The 21,227-nt window shown below is 55.9% G+C and overlaps 1 protein-coding gene and 1 long non-coding RNA gene across 5 annotated transcripts in view; one reads left to right on the top strand and one right to left on the bottom strand.

Annotated features, from left to right (window-relative positions):
* TNRC18 (trinucleotide repeat containing 18) overlaps nt 1–5,084 on the bottom strand; it is a 59,254-nt gene extending 54,170 nt beyond the window's left edge. For 2 of the 4 annotated variants that reach the window (XM_056336052.1, XM_056336053.1), the window contains exon 1: nt 3,143–3,427. In XM_056336052.1, coding sequence (XP_056192027.1) covers nt 3,143–3,344 — 202 coding nt within the window. In that variant the 5' untranslated portion in view covers nt 3,345–3,427. Of the gene's footprint in view, nt 1–3,142; nt 3,543–4,251; nt 4,498–4,811 lie in introns of those variants that run through there. The other 2 variants (XM_056336054.1, XM_056336055.1) reach the window with 2 other exon arrangements.
* A 1,792-nt stretch (nt 5,085–6,876) lies between these two features.
* On the top strand, nt 6,877–10,401 carry LOC130149044 (uncharacterized). The gene is made up of 2 exons (XR_008821761.1): nt 6,877–7,735; nt 9,918–10,401. It is a non-coding gene; the product is annotated as an uncharacterized LOC130149044 (long non-coding RNA).
* Nucleotides 10,402–21,227: the final 10,826 nt, after the last annotated feature.

The raw sequence follows: 21,227 nt of genomic DNA on the forward strand, positions 1-21,227 counted from the left end.
GCAAGCTTGGCTGCTGCCAGGGATGAAATTCCACTGGAAACAGTCACCTTTCTCCCCGCCACTCCCCGGCCCCCATAACCCCGCTGCCTCCCTCAAAGACAGGGAGACTGTGAACCCCAAGAGCGCGGGGGGGACGGGAGATGGCAGCCCCGCAGCCCAGGGCTGGCTCACCATCTGCCTCGGTCTCCAGCTCACTCCTCCCTCCGTGCTCTTCCAACAAAGGGGTTCTGTCCCCGGCCCCCCAGCCTGCACGGCGGCGACCAAAACTCTAGCACAGAATAATAACCCCCCAGAGAAGAGCTGAGGGTCTGGGGGTCACTGGACACAGCCCAGGCGTCCACGTTCTGGAGCCAGAACAGAGCCTGGATGGCTGTAAGGAGCCCGGTCTATGAGCAAAATAAGGAGTCGGTGCCGGCGATAACTGGATTCTCAAATATGGCCAATCGTGCTATTTTTACAGGGGCGTATTTATTTTAGGAGGACACTGGGACAGATTCAACAGTCTCTTTCTTCAGCCCGGCGGTATTTTAAGATCGGTTTGAACTGGCTCTATTTAAAGGCTTCACCTCCTGCCCACTTTTCTTAACCCCTTGCACAAGACTTTGCTTTCCACCCCTCCTAAAACCAAAACAAATACAACCAAAAAAAACCCACACAACATTATCGCTGCAAACGCAAACCTACAAAGGGCCCCTCTGTAGCAGGAAGCAATCATCATTTCAAATGATATTGTTAAAGCCATAATAAAAATAATTAAAAAAAAAAATCCCTGCCTATCCTGCTGCTGTGGTAGAATGGAAGTTCTGATTGTTAATTGTACATATTTTTTAAATGCAGTTTAGCCTGGTTGTGAATTGCCATGCCGAAGCCAAGCTCACCGGACGAGCTTCGCAAACGATCATCCCAGGAAGCGCGCAGGGAGAGCTGGCACCACGGAGGTGCAGCTCAGGCTGCAGGGGATTTTCAAGAGACTTCAGAGAAAAGAAAATGAAAATAAAACCAATACATTAAAAAAAATAAATTGGAGGGATCACAAAACCCATTCCTTCTGTGAGGGGCCCCAAATCCAAGACTCGCTCCCAGCCCAAATGGAAAAGCTCACGGACGGTGGCAGGGAGCAACGCTGTCGGCTCGGGAAGCCAGAGCTCAGCACCTCCCTCCCGGGCTGCCTGGATCTCAGGCAAGCACCAGAAAAGGAAACTTTGGGAGGAGAATAAAAGAGAAAAAAAAAAAAAGAACGAAAGAAAAAAATCACCCAATAAAAAAAAATTCAACCAAGAAAAAAAAAAAAAAAAAAGAACAAACAACAACCGGCACTCGGTTTGGCTTGAGATTGTCCAGACGAATTTTTGCAGAGATCACATTCTGCTTTAGTAGGAGTTGGAGGAGGGGGGTGAAATACCAAGGACAAAAAAAGGGAGGGGGAAGAAAAGAAGAAAAAATAAAAGACAAAAGGGAAGGAAAAAAGAAGGTGTTTGCACATGTGCTTGGCTTCATAGCCGTTCGCTTTACACCTCTCCTCTTAGCACCTGGGAAACTGGCACTGCCACCTAGTCTAAAACTAATAAATCTCTTTCCCTCGATTCGGGCTGCTTCCTTCTCTGCAGATGTTGGCAATCAGGTTTGCAAATTTCAAAGTCATTCATCCCGGGCGGCTGGGAGAAAAGCAGGTTTATTATTGCAAAACCTGTCACCCTCCCAACGCCTAAAGTAAACTCCGAGTCACCTCTCCACGCCCAGGGGAAAGAAAGGGAGGAAAAAAAAAATATAGGGAGCCGGAGAGGGAAATCAAACGGTCAGAAATGCCTCGCGTCCTCCCAGGGCAAACTCGGCAGCAGCCAGGCACAACAGCGAGCGGGCAGAGTGCGGGCAGGAGCGTACAACCCTGCCAGTGGCTGGGAAAGGGAGCTCAGAAAGGGGGAAAAATACAACTCCCTCAAAAAAAAAAGCAGTAATTTAAGCAAATAAATAAAAAGCTGACTGCGGAAAAAAAAATAATCCCCGTACGTTTCCATGTCTGCTTTTTTTTTTTTTTTTTTTTTTTTAATGGAGAGGCAGCCGTGCGGCTGCCCGAGGATGGAGCTCGTTGAAAAGGGGAAAAAAAATACAAGGAGGGAGCAGTCCCTGCATGGAAGTTTTGGTTGCAGGTTTAAAAAAATAAGAATTACGGATAAAAAAGAAAAATAATACAAAAAGCACCAAAACACGCAGTGCCGGCAGCGCTGCCCGGGGGCGGCAGGGACCGGCCACCGCCCCCCGCCCCGGTGCGGGGACAATCACCCGATCGGCCCCGTTCCCCAGCCCGGGGCGGAGGGGGGTGCCCGGCCGTGGAGCACCCGGGGCAGCGCAGCCCCTTCCCCTCCGCACCCCGATCTGCCTCTCTCCCGTAAATCCGATTTATTCCACCAAACACTCGCAGCCGCCTCGGCAGGGATTTTCCTCGGTGCCAACAAAACCGTGCGCGGGGGGGATTTTTATCGGTTCGGAGCGATTTTTCCCTCCACGTTCCCTCATTTTCTTTTCCCCCTCCACGTTCCCTCATTTTCTTTTCCCCCTCCACGTTCCCTCATTTTCTTTTCCCCCTCCACGTTCCCTCATTTTCTTTTCCCCCTCCACGTTCCCTCATTTTCTTTTCCCCCTCCACGTTCCCTCATTTTCTTTTCCCCCTCCACGTTCCCTCATTTTCTTTTCCCCCTCCACGTTCCCTCATTTTCTTTTCCCCCTCCACGTTCCCTCATTTTCTTTTCCCCCTCCACGTTCCCTCATTTTCTTTTCCCCCTCCACGTTCCCTCATTTTCTTTTCCCCCTCCACGTTCCCTCATTTTCTTTTCCCCCTCCACGTTCCCTCATTTTCTTTTCCCCCTCCACGTTCCCTCATTTTCTTTTCCCCCTCCACGTTCCCTCATTTTCTTTTCCCCCTCCACGTTCCCTCATTTTCTTTTCCCCCAAATCAGAGCCAGGCAAAGCAGAAAAACCCTTGGGGAAACCGTGCGAAAAAGCTGCAAGCATACATATATACGTATCTATCTTACTACTGTGGGTTTTTTGCGCTTAAAGCCCCGCCGGCCCCGGGCCCGCCGCTGCCCGCGGAGGCGCAGGGAGGGAAGGCGGGGGGCTGCCGGGGGGGTCCGCGGAGCCTTACCCGGGTGGGAGTGGAGGCTGATGCCCGATGCGAGGAACTTGCCGGGCTGGAGGGCGGCGGGGAGCCCGGCGGCCATGGGCCCGGCGGCGGGGGCCAGGCGGCCGGTGGCTCCCAGGCGGTGGCTCTCCATGGCCAGCCCGGAGAGCAGCGGAGGGGGGCCGTGCACCGAGCGGGGGGGCCCGAAATCTCGGCCATCCATCATCCACTCGCCGGCTTCAAGGAGTCTCCCGGATCGCTGTCGGTGCCCGCCACCGCCTTCCCCCCCGCCCCCCCCACCCCCCACCCCCCCCTCCTCCTCCTCCTCCCCCAAAAAAATCAGATGGTTTTCAAAAATAAGGCGTCCAAGCGTCCCATGGCGCGGTGCAGGGAGCCAGCCCCGGCGCGGCGGTCTCGGCGCTGCCTGCAAGAGAGAAGGGGGGTGCGGTGAGCCGACATGCCCCGACCCCCCAGCCCCAGCCGCCCCCCAGAAACACCCCCAAAACCCACCCTCACCTTCCCCCCCGGAGCCGCGGAGGGGAACGGGAGGGGCGCGGGGAGGGGGGGAAACCAAGGAAAACTTATGGCAAAGGGCGGGAAAAAAAATAAGAAGCATTTGAAAATAAGGGGTTTCAAATAAAACTAAAAATAAAAGTGTTACATTTATCCCGGCCGCAGCCGGGGAGCCCCGCCGCAGCGCCCGCAGCCCGGCCGCACTCAGCCGGCGGGGACGCGGCACCGCGTTTCTCCTCGCAGTGCAGGAAAACCCACCAAAAAAAAACCAAATCAACAAAAAGGTCTCCTCGATTCTCCCCCCTTTTTTTTTCCTCTCCTTTTTTTTTTTTTTTTTTTTTTTTTTGTACGCCCCCGTGGGGCTGCTTTACCCCGCCGAAAGCCGCCCGGGAGCGGGCAGCGCCCGCCGGAGAAACGGCTCCAGCGGCGGCTTCGCTCCGCCGCCCCGTTCCTCGCCGCTTTCCCCCCATTCCCCGCCTTCAAATCGCCGCCCGGGATTTATTTTTTTTTATCTCCCGTTTCTCCCAGCGCCGCTCTCGCTCGGGAAAATAAGAACGCGTATTATTATTTCCCGACAGAGCGAAAAAAAAAAAAGAAAATATATAAAAGTATATTTATACTTGCACTCCGATGAAACGATCCCCCCGCCCGGCGGGTTTTGCATGGGGATAGCGAGGAATAATAAACACTGCGGGGAATAAAGCGGGTTTTTCTCCCCCCCGCCACCCCCCCCAGCGCTGCCGGAGCCCCGGGAGCCGCCGCTCCGCTCCGCCCCGGCTCCGCCGCCCTTCCCGGCTCCGCGCCGGCCGCTGCCAGCGCAGGGGAGGGGGTGCTGCCAGGCCAACGAATCGGTAGGGGAAAAAAAAAAAAAAAAAAAGAGAGAAAGAGAGGGGGAAAAAGCAAAATAATGGGAAAAATCCCACCGCTTTTTTTTTATTATTATTTTGGTAAAATTCAAAAATTAAATCCTGCCTGAGCGGGGCGAGCCTCACCCCGGGGCTGCGGGAGCGGCCGGATCGCGGCTCCGAACCGGTCAGATGAGGGGAAATGGGTAAAAAGGGGCAAAACGCGGCCCTGGATGGGGCGGGGGGGGGGGGAAGAGGGGGGGCTGGGGCGAGGCGGGGGGGACGCGACACCCCCGCCCCGAGCGGGCCGCCCCGGGCCGGGGGCCGGGTCCTACCTCGGCGCGGTCAGGCCGCCTGTTGGCGGGGCATGGCGGCGGCGCGGGGCTGGGGCGGGGGGTGCCGGCTCGCCGCCCTGCCCGCCGCCCGGCTCCGCTCAGGGGCAGCGCGGCAGCGGCGCGGCGGCCGCGCCATGGAGCGGCGGGGCCCCGCCGAGCTGCAGCATCGCCTCCACCCCCCTGGCCGGCCCCGCGCGCGGCTCGGCGGCGCTTAAAAAAAAGGAGGGAAAAAAAAAAATTAAAAAAATTAAAAAGAAGGGGGAGCGCGAGCGTGGGGCGGGAGGCAGGGAAGGGGAAAAAAAAAAAAAAAAAAAAAGGAAGGGGGGGGTAGGGGGCGGTGGCGCCGGGGCCATGAAACACGCATTGTTCTCCGCGCGGCTGGGGCGGGCCCGGCGCCATCCGGCGCTTCCCCATTGGCCGGGGGCCTGCCACTCACCGGCGGGTAAACAGGCGGCGGTTTCCAGGCCCCCCGCTCCCCCGCCCCTCGCGGTGAGGCGCTCCCGCCGCCGTTTCCAGGCCCCCCCCCCACTCTCCCGCTCGGAGCTGGCGGCGGTTGGCGGGGGAAGCGGCCTCGGGTCGTGTGTGTATCGTCCCCCCCGCTCGCCATGTCCCTCCCCACTCTGGGCAAGCTGCCGGGGGTGTGAGGAAGGAGGGGGTCCACCCCGCGACCCCCTCTCTCCCTTTTTATTATCTGTGGGATTTAAATCCTTCTCCCCGGGCGCCCCCCCGCCGGGCCCGGGCTGAGGGACGTGAGGCCCCCCCCCGGAGAGCGCTGAGGGGGAAGCGCCGCCGGGCCCTCTCCCACGGCCCCGCCGCGGACAAAGCGCCCTTTCAGGCAGCGAGGGGAGGGCCCCCTTCCCTCCCCACGGGCCCCGCCCCCCCCAAAAATTTAAAAATAGGGTGAAAAGGAAGGCTGGGGGAGGAGACTGCCCCCGCCCCCCCGTTCCGCTTGAACCAAAACTCCGTTTTTTTCCAGCGGGGCTTGGCGCGAGAAACGGGCGGGAGAAGCCGCGGGGCCGGGCGGGGGGCACGGTCCCCCCAGCGCTGCCCGCCGGGGCTGGGGCTCTACCCGCCGTCCGGCCCAACTTTTACTTTTCTTTTTTGTTTGGGTTTGTTTTGTTTTTGGTTTTAATTTTATTTTTTCCTTGTGCACCGGGGCGGACACCCCATCAGTGCCAACAATCGTGTCCGTCCGTGTCCCGTCCCGTCCCCCCCCCAAGAACCTCCCAACCCACCGCCCAGCTTATTTAATATTTTTTTAAATATCGGCTTTTATAACGAAGGGGGGAGTTTAATTTAATGCCGATATAAATTAAAAATAGTAATAATAAAGACACCCCCCCCCCCCCCCGGCACGCCCGGGCAGGAGAGTTTCGAGGCGCCCGCTGGGGCAGCCGCCAGAAAAGGGGCGAAATAGCCCCAAAATCGGGAGCTGGAGCGGCCCCGGACACCCACCCCCCACGACACCCCCTCCTCACGACACCCCCTCCCCACGACACCCCCCAGCACTTCCCTGCTTATTTTTAATCGTTTTAAGAAAAGCGGCGCCGCATTCCTCGAAAAGCTGTCACGCTCCAAGAGCCGCTGCGTTTAAGGCGAAAAAAAAAATTGTTTTTATTTATATCTAAAAGCAAAACGCGGCTGCGTCAGAGGCGAGGGCTCAAACCCCGATGCTGCCAAGGGGAGGGCGCTTTTTTTTTTTTTCCGCGTCTCCTTTAGTAAACCAAAAACGGGGAATTGGGGAAAAAAATATTAATGGCTTCGTCGCTTTTATGTGGCTTTAAAAGCATATTTTATAAATGTTTAATGCCTTCACGCCCGGACCTCCCCGCCGCTGTCCCCGGGACGGGGGGCTGGCATGCCATAAATCAGGGAAATGCTAATAAAAACCCCGGCCCGGGCGTGGCGGGGGGGCGGCCCCCCTCCCCCCGCGGCTCCGGCCCTTCCCCCTCCCCCTCCCCCTCCCCCTCCTCCTCCTCCTCCTCCTCTTCTCCCCCTCCTCCCCCCGGCCGGGAGCCATCTTGTAGCAGCGCAGCAGCTCGGGGCTGGGACAACGCTGCTGCAAAGCACCGAACAGCCCTCCCCCCTCCAAAAAATATCCCCCCCCCCCCTCCCATAGATAGATACAAATTTTTATTATCATCATCATTATTTTTCCCTCTGAGGCGCGGTGCTGCGGCTGCCCTGGGGGCGGGCACCATTTTCCCACCATCTTCCATATTAACGCTCCCCCCCCCCCTTTTTTTTTTTCCTCCCGATTATCCCCCCGAGCAGGGGGACTCCCCCGCTGCAGCTGTCCCCCGGGGGGGGGGGGGGGGGGGGGCACCGCAGGGGGGCGCCGGGCTGGGGCCGCAAAGGTCCCAGGGAATTGGGGGGGGGCGCTCCCACATTTTCCCCGCAAAGCCTTACCGCAAACGCCGCCTTCTCCAAAAATACCCATTTAAAAATAAATATACATATATATATAGAATAACCGGGGGGGTCCCGCGAGCAGCCGCTTGCTCAGCACCGCCTTGCCACCCCACCCCCCCCACCCCCCCCGCCACCGGGGCCGGTGCCCCGGGCTCCCGGCAGGTTCCCACGGTGCCGCCCGCCCCCGGGCCGCCCCCCGCCCCGGGGAGGGGGCACCCCCGCCCGCCCTGCGCACCCGGTCCTCGCCCTCCATCTCCCCTCACGTTCTCTTCCCTTAGTTTCCTTTATTTTCTTTTTTCTCCCTTTTTCTTTTTTTCTCACGTTTTTCCCGTTTTTCTTTTTTTTTTTTTCAAACCCCCCCCCCCCCTCCCCGGAACATGAAATTCTCTCCGGGCCGCCCCTCCTCTCCCGGGCCCCGCGGAGGCGGCGGGGAGCGGGCAGGAGGCAGCGGAGCGGTGCGGAGCTCACAGCCCCTGGCCCTGCACCGGGCATTGCCCCCCCCGGGGATGCAGGTAGGACAGGGGAGGGGGGCTGGAATGGGGGGGGGGATCGGTCTGAAGACATGCAAGGCAAAGCAAACTGATCCCCCCCTCCCAATGCATCTTCCCCCATTTTGGGGAGCTGCCAAGGTTGGGGGCGGGGGGGGGGCACACGCCTGCTCGTTGCAAACCCAGCACTCGACTGCACCCACAGGCTGGAAGCAGGCCCTATGGAACCCCACCGCATCCCCGGCCGGCAGCTGGGACCCCCCCGCGCCCCAATAAACCCCGCCGTGACCCCCATCGGCAGGCTCGGCAGCCCCAGGGCTGGGGGTGCTGTGCATCCCTTTCGCCCGGCGTTTTTAACGTGCTTGCTACACGTTTTCAGGGTGTTTTTGGAGCTATATTTAAAGCGTGCAGTCAGTGGCTGGATTTAGAAAACCAGGCATAAATCACATTAAAACACGGACGGCGATGATCCCAACGCAGCAGCAAAGCTTTGCCCTGATTTTATCCCCCCCCCATCTTAAAAGCAGAACCGAGTCCAGCAGCGGGATTCTGTCCCCCCCAGATAAAATGCTGTGGGGGCAGAGGTGAGATACGAAGGCAAGGGGGTCCCTGCTGGGATTTATTCTGATGAATCCTGGGGGATTTATTTATCTGGGGGGAGGCTGATTAATTCACAAGCACCAGGTCCCTCCCCACCCCAGCCCGCTTGCCTGCAAGGAAAGAGCTGCCATCCATGGGGAGGGGGCTGCGGGGTGGGGGGGTCTCTATGAGGAGATCCCTGGGGAAACAGCTTGGGAACCAAGCAAAGAATTCCTGATTAATGACCAGAACAGCTCAGGATTTCGTTTTTCTCCATAAATCCTGGCTGATTATAAACCCTGTGCTCAGCCTGGCTGCGGGCTTTGCACGGGGGTGGGGGGAGCCCGAGAGACCCCCCCCCCCCTCCCCGGGGCTGTGCCCAATGCCTGGGAGCAGCTGGAGGGTGCAGCATCCTCGCACCATCCTGGTGCTGCTGACCCATCGCCCCACCAGTGTGGGAGAAGGGCCACAGGGGACACGGGGTCGTGGCTGGTGCCCACCCGTTCTATTCACAGCAATTCCCATCCCGTGGCTCTGGGGTTTGTAAAGCCAAACGTCTCCCAAACCACAGGCTGGTTGTAAAGTCCAAATAAAGCCTGCTGGTTTTCTTCCTGGCCCGGCACGGGAGGGCGGGTGTGTATGCACCCAACCACCCTGCTCTCCCACTCGGCCACCGGCGTACTCGCTTCCCCCACCAAGCCCTGAGCTGGGACGCTCCCACTGCTGGGTGCCCTGTGCTCCTCGGCCTCGGTGAAGCCCCTAGTACTGGGCTTTTGTCACAGCTAGACTGGATCTTTGATAGATCTGGGTGGTTTTCTTTTTTTTTTTTCTTTTCCCCCTTTACTCAATAATAAGCTTTTTGCATCCAAGATTGGGGGGGGAAAAACAGGCAGGGAGGAAGGCTGACATGCACAACCCATAGAGAGCTTTGAGAGGAGCGTGAATCCCAAAGCTGTCATTACTGCCTGTGTTTTTCGGCTACAGACCGGCTGCTAAATTGGTTGTAAGGCGCGGAAACGGCAGTTACACCTTTCAGCGGAAAAAATGTGGGTTAGTGGAGAAACGTGCACGGGAAACCTCCCCAAACCTGCAATCCCCACGTAACACCCCAGTATTAGAGGTTCTGCATCTGTGAGTTTAAAACAATCCTACACCCAGGCGAACGGGAATGCTGAGCTCCGAATGACAAGATCTTCTACATCAACAGAGTGAATTGGGGATTTTTCCCTTGATCTGTCAGTTAAATCAAAAATATCCTCCTGGATGCAGGACACGAGCGAGCGAGAGGCTGTAGCATGTCCTATTTTGAGGTTTGATATAAAATAGATACCCTTGGCTTCAGCATTTCTCCGTAGCCCGGCCCACAGGAGCTGCAGGTACTTTCATATGCATACAAAACATTTTAAAATGGAAAATATTCACAGCTGCTCTTGCCGTTCTGACAGGGGGGAAGGAATCGCCAAGCATGTTAAGGAGATATTAAAAGCTGTGGTTTGAAGCTCCTAAAGCATTTACTCAGCAGGAGATCCAGAGAAAGAAGTTTAGAAGTTAACTGCATACTTGTGTGCCTTTGCTCTGTCCTTCTTAAAATTCACCTCTCCTATCTGCTTCTAATTTAAACAAGCAGAGCCCTCCAGGAACTGGAAAATCCGGATTTGCAGCATCTCCCAGGGAAAGATGATTTCCTACGTGCCCCCCCAGCGCGAGGGTCCTGCTGAAGGTTAAACTCGCGAGTGCCTCTGGTTTTGCACCACATTAATCTCCCCCCAAAATAAAAAGACCCAAGGGAATGCCGGTGAGAACTGCCCCCATGTTGCCAGCTGTCCCTGGCTTCGTCCCATCCCTCTTCCAGAGCCCGGCACAGATTTCACCACCGCTGCCGGCATTAAATGTTTGTCCCCACACCGTGCTGTGGTCTGCTTCGGCTTTCCTGCCTGAAAACAAGGTAAACCCATCTGCCTCCCCGGGGTACATTATCATGGCTTAAAATTAACACTCACAAATGTATTTTCAAATCCCTTCATGAAAGGCGCCAGAAGTGCTAGGTGTTATTAGAATAGATCTTTCGCCTTTTAACAGCTGTTAATTGCCATTAAAACCAAACATCCACAGCTTTATTGGAACAGCATCTGAATTTCCGTGTTGCACGCCGTGCGTTGCAAAGCCTGCGTCTGCGCTCGGTCTTGCTTTCTTGCACGTGCCAGCCTGACATGACGAGGTGTGATCGATAAATCCTATCGCAGTGGTAGTTATCTTGCATACTGGGACCCATTTGGGGGTCCTGCGATGCCAGGCTTCTTCCTTCGCCCTCCCCCCCCACGCTGCAAGTTGTTGCACCAGATGTGCCATCATTGCAAGAAACTCAAACTCCCCGCCCCAGACTTGCTAAAAGAAAAGAAGATGGGATGCAAAACCTGCTCCCAAAAATACCCCGAAGGAGCGAGCAGGAACCTGCCCTCGAGGAAATGGGTCGCTAAGGCTGAATCCAGCCTGCAGCTGCCAGCCAAAGCACGTGCTGGGTGTCACAGGAATGAGAATAGCCTGCTGTGACAAACGCGGAGTAAATCAAATTCATTAACAGGCCGGGCCGGGCCAGGGAGGCGGGGGGGGGGGGGCTGCCAGCCCTGCCCTCCCTGCAGCCACTGTGCTGGGGGCTCCATTCCCTGCACCCTCTGGGGTCCGTCCAGCTGCCCCCATCCACAGCAGCCCCCCATCACCTTGTGGCCCGGGATCTGGGACTGCCGTACAGAGAAGCCAAGCACCAGGCAGGGGAGAAACCCTTGGGAAAATGTTGTGGCAGCAGTTTTCCCTGTGTCCAGGAAGCTGCTGGCTCCTTGCATCCTTCGCGGGTATTTTATGGATGCACCAAATGCCGGCACTCGGCTACAAGTCCCCTGCCACAACCTACGCCAGGTACCAAACCGCTGATGCTAAAATGTGCGAGATGGGTTCGGCGAGGCAAAAGGGGAAGAAATATCTGTGGTTCCAAGCCCTCGAGCATCTTATTAGACTCTAGTATTTCACCCGAAACCCCAGTCCAAAGAGGAGGTGCCCAAGGCTATCCCCTCTCTTTTCCCATCACCCTAGTCCTCTGCACAGCCCCGAGAGGAGCCAAGGGGGAAGGAGCAGTTGGACAAGACGAGCCCTTTCTGCTCCGCAGAGCTCATCAGCCAGCAGCACTGGGCTTATAATTATTATTTCCTTAAAGACGAGCTGAGCAGCTATAGACAAAAAAAGTGCCCTCTTGTCGGAGCTGGAATTTGATGTCCTAACGACTGTTTTTGTGCCGTGCCTGTTAGAGGAAAGAGCTCGGCAGGAGGGGGAAAGAGAGATTTAATTATAGAGCTGCATTGTGATTTTGCACACATAGCTGGCTGTTGTAATCAGGTTACAAGTGTATCTGATTTTCTTCCCTCCCCTCCCTCTTCCTCCTCTTTCTATTCTATTTTTTTTTTCCTCTCCCCTTTTTTCCTTTCGGTGGTCCAAATTAGTTGCTTATGTTTGGGTGTTACAGAGACAAGCTGTTATTTGGCTTCGCTGAAGATCTTGATCAAGGGAACAATGTTTCCGAAGAGCCTCTGCAGCTCTTTGCTGTAGAAATCCAGCAGTTCCCAGCTCCGGCAGAAGCCCCCGGGCTGTGCCAGGCACTCGCATCCCACCATCCTGGGGCTCCCCTCCCACCACCACCATAAGGGGACACATACCTATACATCTGCCCCCCACTCCATGCTCCCCACCAAATCCCTGCACATCCAGGGTTCCCTCAATAAACAGAGGCTTTTGAAGAAGAGGAGGAGCCCTATTCACCTCTGTTGGGGTGGGAGGAGGAGAAGAGAGGAGAAAATAATGTTTTTAAAAGCAACTTTATATTTTTTCTATCCAAGACAAGTGATGCTGCACTTGGATTGGGGACTGTTGTTGGGTTCATTTAGGAATCCATTGTTGTCCATGTGAATTCTTTTTTACATTTCAAATAACAGGATTATTTCCCCAGGGGGTAATATCCTGTAATTTGAACACAATAATGGGAATAAATTACTTACTTAGAACTAATAACGACAGCCTGATTCCAATATATATAGAACTGTAACAGCTTTGGTTAGTTAAAGTGTAATTGTGTCGACGGATGACATTTTCTTTCAAAGGAATCTGAATGACTTTTAATTAAATTTTCTGGGGATGGGGAAGAGAGGGAGAAATACTCTGAGAGATCTCGGCTTCCAGGGCTGCTGGCAGGTCCCAGCTGTGGCACCCCAAGCCAGGCATCACCCCAAGCTGAGCATCACCCCAAGCCAAGCATCACCCCAAGCTGAGCATCGCCCCGAGCCAGGTATTGCCCCGAGCCAGGCATCGCCCCATGGTTGCAGCATTTCCAGACCAGGCACATAACTGGGGAGAAGGAAACCGCTGCCAAGCCCCATGGCCAAGAGAGGTCTGCAAGGTTGCAGGGCAAGGAGAAGGGACAGTTTCCTCCACCCCAATTTGCCCAGTTTAGCATTCCCAGGGGCCAGATTGGCACCGACCAGACAGGACGGTACTGCCCCACCAACCACTGGGCTACCTCCAGCCTCGAGCATGGATGCTGCGTTTCAGCCATCCCCCTCGAGATGCAGGGATGCTGCAGTGAGAGCCCACTGGGCCCCCAGCACACTCACCCTGTCATCGTCCCCCAGAGCATCGCCTCCGCTGCTGCTCCGGATGCGCAGGGAGGGATGGAGGGGATGGTGAGGATGGTGAGGATGGACAGGATGGAGCCCAGCCCATTTCCCCAGCTCCAGCCTAGGCCAGGCAGAGGGCAGGGCAGTACCTGTACCCTGCCTTGGGCACCTGTACCTGCCTCTACCTCTGCAGGGGAACAGAGGAGCTGACAGAGAGCAGGATGCACCGGCAGCCAGGCAGGGCGGCTCTGCCGCTAATATTGCCAATATTGCCGATATTGCTACCTGGGCCTGGGGCGCTGTCCCACGGGGGGTCCCCAGCGAGGGCAGCTCTGCCCAAGGGGGACCTGCACCAGCAGCTGTGCATCCCAGCTCCCCACCCAAAACTCACCCTAAAACTCCCCTGCAAGTCCTGGGCTTTGCAACTCTCCCCACCGCTGGCTTCACTGCCAACCGCTCCTCAGGTTTATTTTTGAATCAGAAGCACGCGAGGTTCCCTTTGGAGGTAAAAAATAATTAAAAAAAGCATCTTTGAGCCACAGCATGCAGAAAGCCAAGTTCCTGCCCCGAAATATCTCCGAGAGGAGCAGTATGCTGCTGCCAGCAGCTCCAGCCTCCTCCAGGACTCGTTTTCCTCTGTTTATCTTGAAAATATTTCTGCGCTGAGGTCCCACCCCGCGCGGTGGAGCCCTGCGAGGCTGCCTTCAGCCTGACACACGGCCTCTTGTTTATCCAGAGCAAGTTTTACAAATAGCTTATTAAGTCCAGAGGTCTGTTTGCTGGAGGAAAACCTCGCGGAGCAACCCCTGCAGCCCCCCCCCCCCCCGAGGCTTCTGCCAGCTAGCCCCCCCGCAACCCCTCTGACATGCATCGAGTGGCTCGGGCCTCTGTGGCAGCGGACATCGGTGTCTGCTGGGTTTTAGAATTGCCCATGAATTAAAAAACCAAGTGTGCTGATGATGGAGCTCCCACCACCCTCATTCTCTCCCTGCTCCTGAGACTGATGTCCCGGCTGGGATTTCAGCGCAGCGATGCCATGGCACTGCCAGCTCTGGTTTGTGATCCCACAGCGGCAGCTGCCAGGTAATTTTTGCTTTTTGCAAGACCCCGCTGCAAAGACTGCTCGTTTTAGAGGGTTTGCAAGGACTACGCGCTTCAGGGGTTGCTGGATTGGTCGTGCTTTGGGGGTTGCTGTAAACATACCTGGGCCCATGAGAGATGAGGACAGTCGAATGCTGCATACAAAGGTCCTGGCAGGAGCCTGGTGGGACTGTGCCTCAGTTTGCCTGCCTGTGCCTCTGCTGCCTGCCCAGCCCCAGGAGCACCCAGGAGCAGCTGGGATGGAGGGTTTCAGCCCTCAGCAAACAACATCAGGATGTCCCACGGGGCTCTAGCCCAACCACGGACACTCCATGGCCAAGGGTCCAGCAATTCCCTGCCCGAGCACCTCTGTCCCTGCCGCCACCGCTGCCCTTGGCGAGCAGGACAGGAGCCTGGCTGTGCCCTCTCCCTGCCCTCACTCCCCAGCGCTGGACCTGGGCACCCAGCCCGAGCGTCCCCAACCCAGGACCCTCTAAAGCATCGCTGCCAGAGCACGCACCCATGCGAAAACCCATAACACAGAAACATTCATAACCTGGCTGATGAGATTAAATTACCTGCCCCTGGAAGAATAAAGGAGGCATTCAGCCATTTTTTAAATGTCTTTTCCCCTGCCAAGGCCAGACACCACGGTGACGGTCACGCACAGAGGCAAAGAAACATAAGCCTTTGCCTCTCCCTCTGAGGGTGACCCCAATCCGCCCCACGTCCCCCCCTTCCCTGACCCTTTAACACCCAGGAAAGCACATGCTTTGCTCACCCGTCATGAGCTCCCTTATCTTTTAATAAAACCTTTAAGAGCAGAAGTCAGGCAGTGCTGGCACAAAGGCAACTAAACCTCCTCCCGGGACATTAATCATTTTCTTTGACACGTTTTGCTAATTAGCCAAAGCATTTGCCTTGACAGGGGAGAAACTGGGGCCTGGGGGAAAAAAAAAAAAAAAGAAGGGGGAGAGGTAGAAAGGGAGGAAAAAATGGGGGAGAAGAGCTGACGTTGCTCCTGTGACATCCAGCATCCCTGGGCATCACCTCGCTGGGAGAAGACCCAGCCCCAGCCCAGGGTTACTGGGACATGGTGATCTGTGACACACCTAGCGTCATAGAATGGTTTAGGTTGGAAAAAACCTTTAATATCTTCAAGCCCAATCATTAACCCAGCACTGCCAAGCCCACCACTAAACCAGGTCCCTAAGCACTGCGTGTAGGTGGCTGCTAACCCCTCCAGGGATGGTGACTCCACCTCCCTGGGCAGCCTGTCCCAGTGCCTGACCACCTTTGTAGTGAAGACATTTTCCCTAATATCCAGCCTAAACCCCCTGGCACAACTTGAGGCCGTTTGCTCTTGCCCTGTCGCTTGTTCCCTGGGCACAGAGACAGACCCCCCCTGCCCACAGCCCCTGTCAGGCAGCTGGAGGGAGCGATCAGGTCCCCCCCGAGCCCCCTGCTCTCCAGGCTGACCCCCCCCAGCCGCTCCCCACAGGGCTTGTGCCCCAGCCCCTTCCCCAGCCCCTTCCCGGCTCTGGACACACTCCAGCCCCTCCACGTCCCCCTGGCAGTGAGGGGCCACAGCTGAGCCCAGGGTTCGAGGGGCGGCCGCACCAGTGCCCCCAGTGCAGGGGGACGGGCACTGCCCTGGCCCTGCTGGCCACGCTGGTTCGGGTACCAGCCAGGATGCTGCTGGCCACCTTGGCCACCCGGGCACACGGCCGGCTCCTGCCCAGCGGCTGTTGGCCAGCCCCCCCAGGCCCTTTCCCTCTGGGCAGTTCCCAGCCCCCTGCCCCAGCCCGCAGCGCTGCGGGAGGTTACCTTCCCCATCCCACTCCTTATTACCCCAGTTATTACACGTTGCAGCAGCCGTGGGTTATTTGAAACATGCTGTTTGGAGGTTTAACTCACTGATTTATCTTTTACATGGCTGTTAATCCTCGAGACACATGTTTTCTATCAGCTGTTGATATTTAACATACAATAAGTGTCTTATTAAATCGCAGTGACTGGCTCCATGCAGACCGCTCCCCCAAAACCTGCCCTGGGGGCACCCCGAAGGCAGGCAGGGCACCCAGCTCAGGCACCCCTTTTGGGTGCACAACACGTTATACCTAACAGTGAGAGAAATACAGAGCGGTGAATGCTCTGCTGCAGCAAGAATTCAGCCTTTAAATGGGGTCTTTGAACCCCTAAGCGGTCACCTCTCCACACATGGGGAGAACCCCTTGCAATTTTAAAAAATATATTATTTTAAAGGGTTTTCTGGCAATGCTGTGGTGGCCAGTGATTGCAGGGATGAGCCCATCCCAGGCAGGACCAGCTACTGCCCCAGCATGACTTCTTTTTCCAAGACTCCAACCCAGTTTTCATAGGACCTGATGGTTTTTTGGGGGTAGGAACCATAGAAAGAGCAATCCATAGTGAAATCACTCTAATCCACTGTATTGGAAAAAAAAAATCCCAAGGAGAAACCATCGCCTGCTCATGCCTGCCCCCAGCCCAGCACGATAAAACATTGGCTCCTGTCCCATCACTTAACATCAGCTCTCCATCCGAACCGCCTCGAGAAGAGCAGGGCAGAAAACCACATGGCACAATCCCCTTTTCTCCGCAAAAACAAGCGTGAGGACAACTAAATTGGGTGATACAGTCCCCCACACACTGGAAGAGCACCTACCCGTGGGTGTCCCCAGCCCACAGTGGCTTGGCTGTCCCCATCGTCGGGTACGAGCGAGTGAGAGCAGCATCCCGGAGCCAAGCCAGTCCTTTGGGTAGTGTTAAAAAACTAAGTCACAGCTCTTTGCTCCTCTTCAGCACAAGCTTCTCATTGCTGCGGGATGACACACACCGCCCCCTTCAAAACAAGGCGCTTTATTATTATTCTGTTTCTAATTTGGGGGTTGGAAATAATTTTCCATCCCAGCTTCCAAACTAAACCATCCCCCCCCCAAAAAAAAACAAAAAAAACAACCACTGATCTGCCTTCCAGAGAGCGGTGGCAGGGTTGGTTCTTTGTATGACGAGTCAGGGGGGAAAGCTCATGGCAGTGAGGGATGCACTGAGGAGCATCCCTCTCCATGCCCATTCCAAGAAAAAACATTTTTTAAAGCCAATTCAGTTAAATATAGAGCTGCCCCAGGCTTCCTCTGTGACTGGCCGGGGCTGGGATGGGCTGGTCCCACTGGGAAGGGGCCATACTCCATCCCTGTCCTCTGAAGGATGGGGGCGGGGAAGGAGGTGAAAGGCAAGTATTTGGGAAGCAGCGCGGTGCTGGGAACCCAAAGCGTAAATCAGCATCATTCACCATTTTGAGTGTTTTAACCCAAATCTACCCATGGATCCTGCTTGCTCCCTGCAAGGCAACAAGGAGCCAAGCCACACAGCGAGGTCCCACTTCACCCTGTCCTGCCTGGCTCTGGGGACAGTGGGGACACCCAGAAAGAGCCAGGCTGAGTCCCCACCCTGTCACCCCAGGTCGTGCCACAAACCTTGCCGAGAGGCTGGGGGGGCCCCATGCAGCCGGCGGTGCTGGCATGCGTGCTGAAACCAGCACGCAAGGAGCTGGCGTGGGGCGGTGGAAACCCTCCAAGCTTCCTCTGCTGTTGTATAAGAGCCGCTCAAAAATAATAATCCAAAAAAAATTCAACCCTGGGAGCGCGACCAGGCTGCTTCCCAGGTGGCCAACAGAGCATGGTTTGCACAGCCAGCCCTGCACACAGGCAGGGAGAAAAAAAATTGCCTTCAGGTGAGGCAAGCTCCACAGGAAGGTCAGGATCCCAAATATTTTCATACCAAAGATCTTTATTAAAAAAAAAAAAAGGGAGAGCAAGGCACAGTGGCAGAAACACCCGTCATGCTGAGCGGCTGCTGCAAAACAAGTATTTTCCGTGAGTCACCAGTGGAAAGACCAGATCAGGCGTCCCATGGGTGGGCTTGGCCAGAGCCAGCCCCCTGTCCCCAACGCGGCCGGGAGGATGCTCGGCGGGGAGATGCTGCATGTGCAGCCCTGGGTACCTGCGCCATGTCTCTCTCGGATGCCTGACCCTGCTGGGGGGCTTTCCCGAGGCCGCCAGTAAAATTACTTTGGGGTCACGCTGGGATGGATCCAATGAAAAACCCAAAGCACCGAGGGCCTCCAGGAGCGGGGCTGCATCCTGGTGGTGTTTAGACATCGGGAGCAGTGTTTAGTCTGTACCAGCAGCACAGGATTTTCCCGACCCCCCTTTTCTCGGCCACCAACATTTCACATGGAGACCCACCGTGTGCCCTCACCTTGGTCTTGGGGCTGCTTTGCTGCTCTGCCACTGTCCCCTGTGCCCTCTGGTGTCTTCCCGAACCCTTGGGGATGGAGGGAGGCAGCGGCAGGGGGAGAAATAAAAATCAGTGAAAAAATGGGAAGGAGCAACCCGAAACAAACAGGTTTGATTTATTGGTGGCGGGAAGGAGGCGAGTGTGTTGAAAGGCAGCGCAGGAAGTCCTGGGGATCATAAATCCCGGTGGGAGCGGATAGAGCTGATGTGCTTCCACGCGCTGGGAAAGCGGGAGGTTACAGGGAGGGCGGGTGGGTGAAGTTTAGGGAATCTGGGGTGGGGTGGATATTTTTTTTTTTTGTTTATAAAAAGGCAGTGATGAAGGGGAGGCAACGCCGCAGCTCCGACCGCCCTCCCTCCCCGGGCAGCACCCAGGGCAGGGTGCCGGCCGCAGCCCAGGAAGGGCTGGGATCGCATCCTCGGGAGGGCTGGAGCTCCGTCCCATCATCGTCACCCGCAGAATAACAGCAATACTGGCTGTGTCGTGGGTACAGAAACGGCACGTACTTGTTGCTGGCTGGGTTTCCTGGCAGCCCCAGGCAGGATTTGGCTGCACAGGAATTTGGAAGCTGCCTTAAATCCAGAACGAAATGAGAAAAGCCTGAGAGCGACTTTCCGAGCAGAGCTCAGCCGCAGATCCCTGCTCAGCACCAGCTCAGTGGGGCACTGTCCGTGGCTGCCCTCTCCCGCTCCATCCCAGCGCATCGGTTGGGGCTGAGGCTGGAAACGCAGCTGCTGGGCATCGCATCCTCCACCGGCACATCGGGGAGGGCTCCCCAGCACCCCCAGCCACCGCCGCCTCCCTCCCCTTCCTCCCCAAAAAGCCTCCTCAGCTGCAATGCACCTCAGCATCCAACTCTCCATCCCACCTCCTGCCGCCACGACGGCCCTGACTATTGGTAGCACCGATACGAAACCCCATAAATCCACCTCCCCTTCACCCTGGGGCTGCCAGTGGCTGCTCTCACCCCGCAGATGTGCTGGCTCAGCTACGGGCTGACACCAGGCTTCACCCTGACCTTCAGATTGACAGGGCAGTGATGGCATTGCTGGGAAGACCCATGGTCGGTGGCCATGCTTGCTGCTCATTCAGGTGGGTATCGAGGAGGAAAGGGATGAAAAAGAGGCAGGAGGTGCTGAGCACTCTAAAAATCAGCAGCAAAAATGCAAATAAATTAAAACCCATGCCACAGCCCCCTCCAGATGCTCAGGAAGGTGTTTCCCTACCTCCGAAGCTTTGCATGGGCAGCTGTCCTCATCCAGGGTCAGAGCTGGGGTCACCTCAGCTCCATACCCATCAGGAGTCTGGCTCTGGCTCTTCATGCTCCAAAATCCACCTCCAGGGACCTGTCTGCTGCATCCTGGCTCACTGCATTCATGGGAAATTCAGTATTTCTCGGGAAAAACAGGCCCAGCACCTGTGACGGGATTATCTGTATCTGCTCAAAACCACTCCCCACCCCGAGCAGGGATGCTGCCCCAGCCACAGCCTTCCCTACAACTGCCAAAACGTGGGTTTGGCCATGCATGGGAAAAGCCACGCCGGCTTCAAGCTGGAAAGCAGTGTAAACCACCACCATTCCCAACCCGCTCCAGTTTCCCAGCCAAAGCTTGGCTTCCCCAGCCACATCCTCGGGTGGAGAGGGTCCCAGTGATGGATGGTACCCACTGCTGCATCACTGGAGGAGGCTCTGGGATTTGGGTTCCCCCTCATCCTGGCGAGCCGGGGAAGAGCAGCAAAGTACTTTCCACTGCGGTGATTTTTTATCTCACTTAGAAGTACATTTTTAATTAATATTGCCATTACCCCGTGCACTCGCTGTATAAACAAGACCTCTCCTTGATGGTTTAAATGGCCTGAAATCACACACCTTAATTAAGGCGTCCGTCGGGGTAAATAACCAGCCTCGCTGTTCTGCCAAAGAGAAGGGGAAGCCCAGGGCAAGGCGTAGGGTTTTCTGCAGGAATAAATATGCTCTGAATATACCCCAGAAACATCACCTTTGTGTTTCCCAGCTTTCAGGGCTGTTTCCCAGGGTTTCAGGGATGGGGACCAACACAGCAAACCCCACACTGTGTCCCCTGCAAGTCCCTATATTTGCCCTAAAGGGATTTTTCTGCTTTTTTGCCCCAGCTCCAGCACCACCAGCCTTTCCTATAGCACCTGGGAGACAACAAACATTATTCAACATCCCAGCTGGGTTTTAAATATTAATCCTTTAACTCCCAAACTGGAACTTGCAGGGGAAAAAAATCAAGCCTGACGGGAATGGGACCCCCGCCACAGCACTCCCTATTTTTCAGGCATCTCAGCTGCCTGAGCATCATTTTGGGAAGTGAATGGCTTTTCCATATTGGGCTGCGGCTCGTGCTGCCTCTCCCTGCCGAAGAAGTCCTTGAGCATCGTGGAAAGGGCTCAGCTTCACTTTGGTGGAAAGCTGCTTTCTCGGCAATAACTTCAAAAAAACAAGCTTTCTGTAAGAAAAATAGATGGTTTGGGATCACTGGGGGATGCTCATCAGGGATTGGGGGCTGCCTTTGCCCACCCCCCCCCCCCCCCGCCCTGTGCCCCCATCAGCCAGTGTAGCCTCCCCAAGAAAGCCATTTTTGCTAATTGTTAATAACCCAGAGCAAAGAAGGGAAGGGGGGGAGGGGGGAGGAAATCCCTTCGTGCCCTAACTTATACACAGAGAAGAAAATGCCGTTAAACTAAACCAAACAAACGAATCAAGAAGCAAAGAGAAAAATCACATTAGCCCGAATCATAAATCCTGGAGAGGGGTATTTGCAGGCTGAATTGCCAAGTGCATTGAAACTGCTGAGAATCCGAAAAGCAGATAGCCATAAAGGCAGACAACGGCCCTGAAAAAATGCTTTGAT

This window comes from Falco biarmicus, chromosome 4 (genome assembly GCF_023638135.1).
Source record: "Falco biarmicus isolate bFalBia1 chromosome 4, bFalBia1.pri, whole genome shotgun sequence".
Taxonomy (NCBI): Eukaryota; Metazoa; Chordata; class Aves; order Falconiformes; family Falconidae; genus Falco; species Falco biarmicus.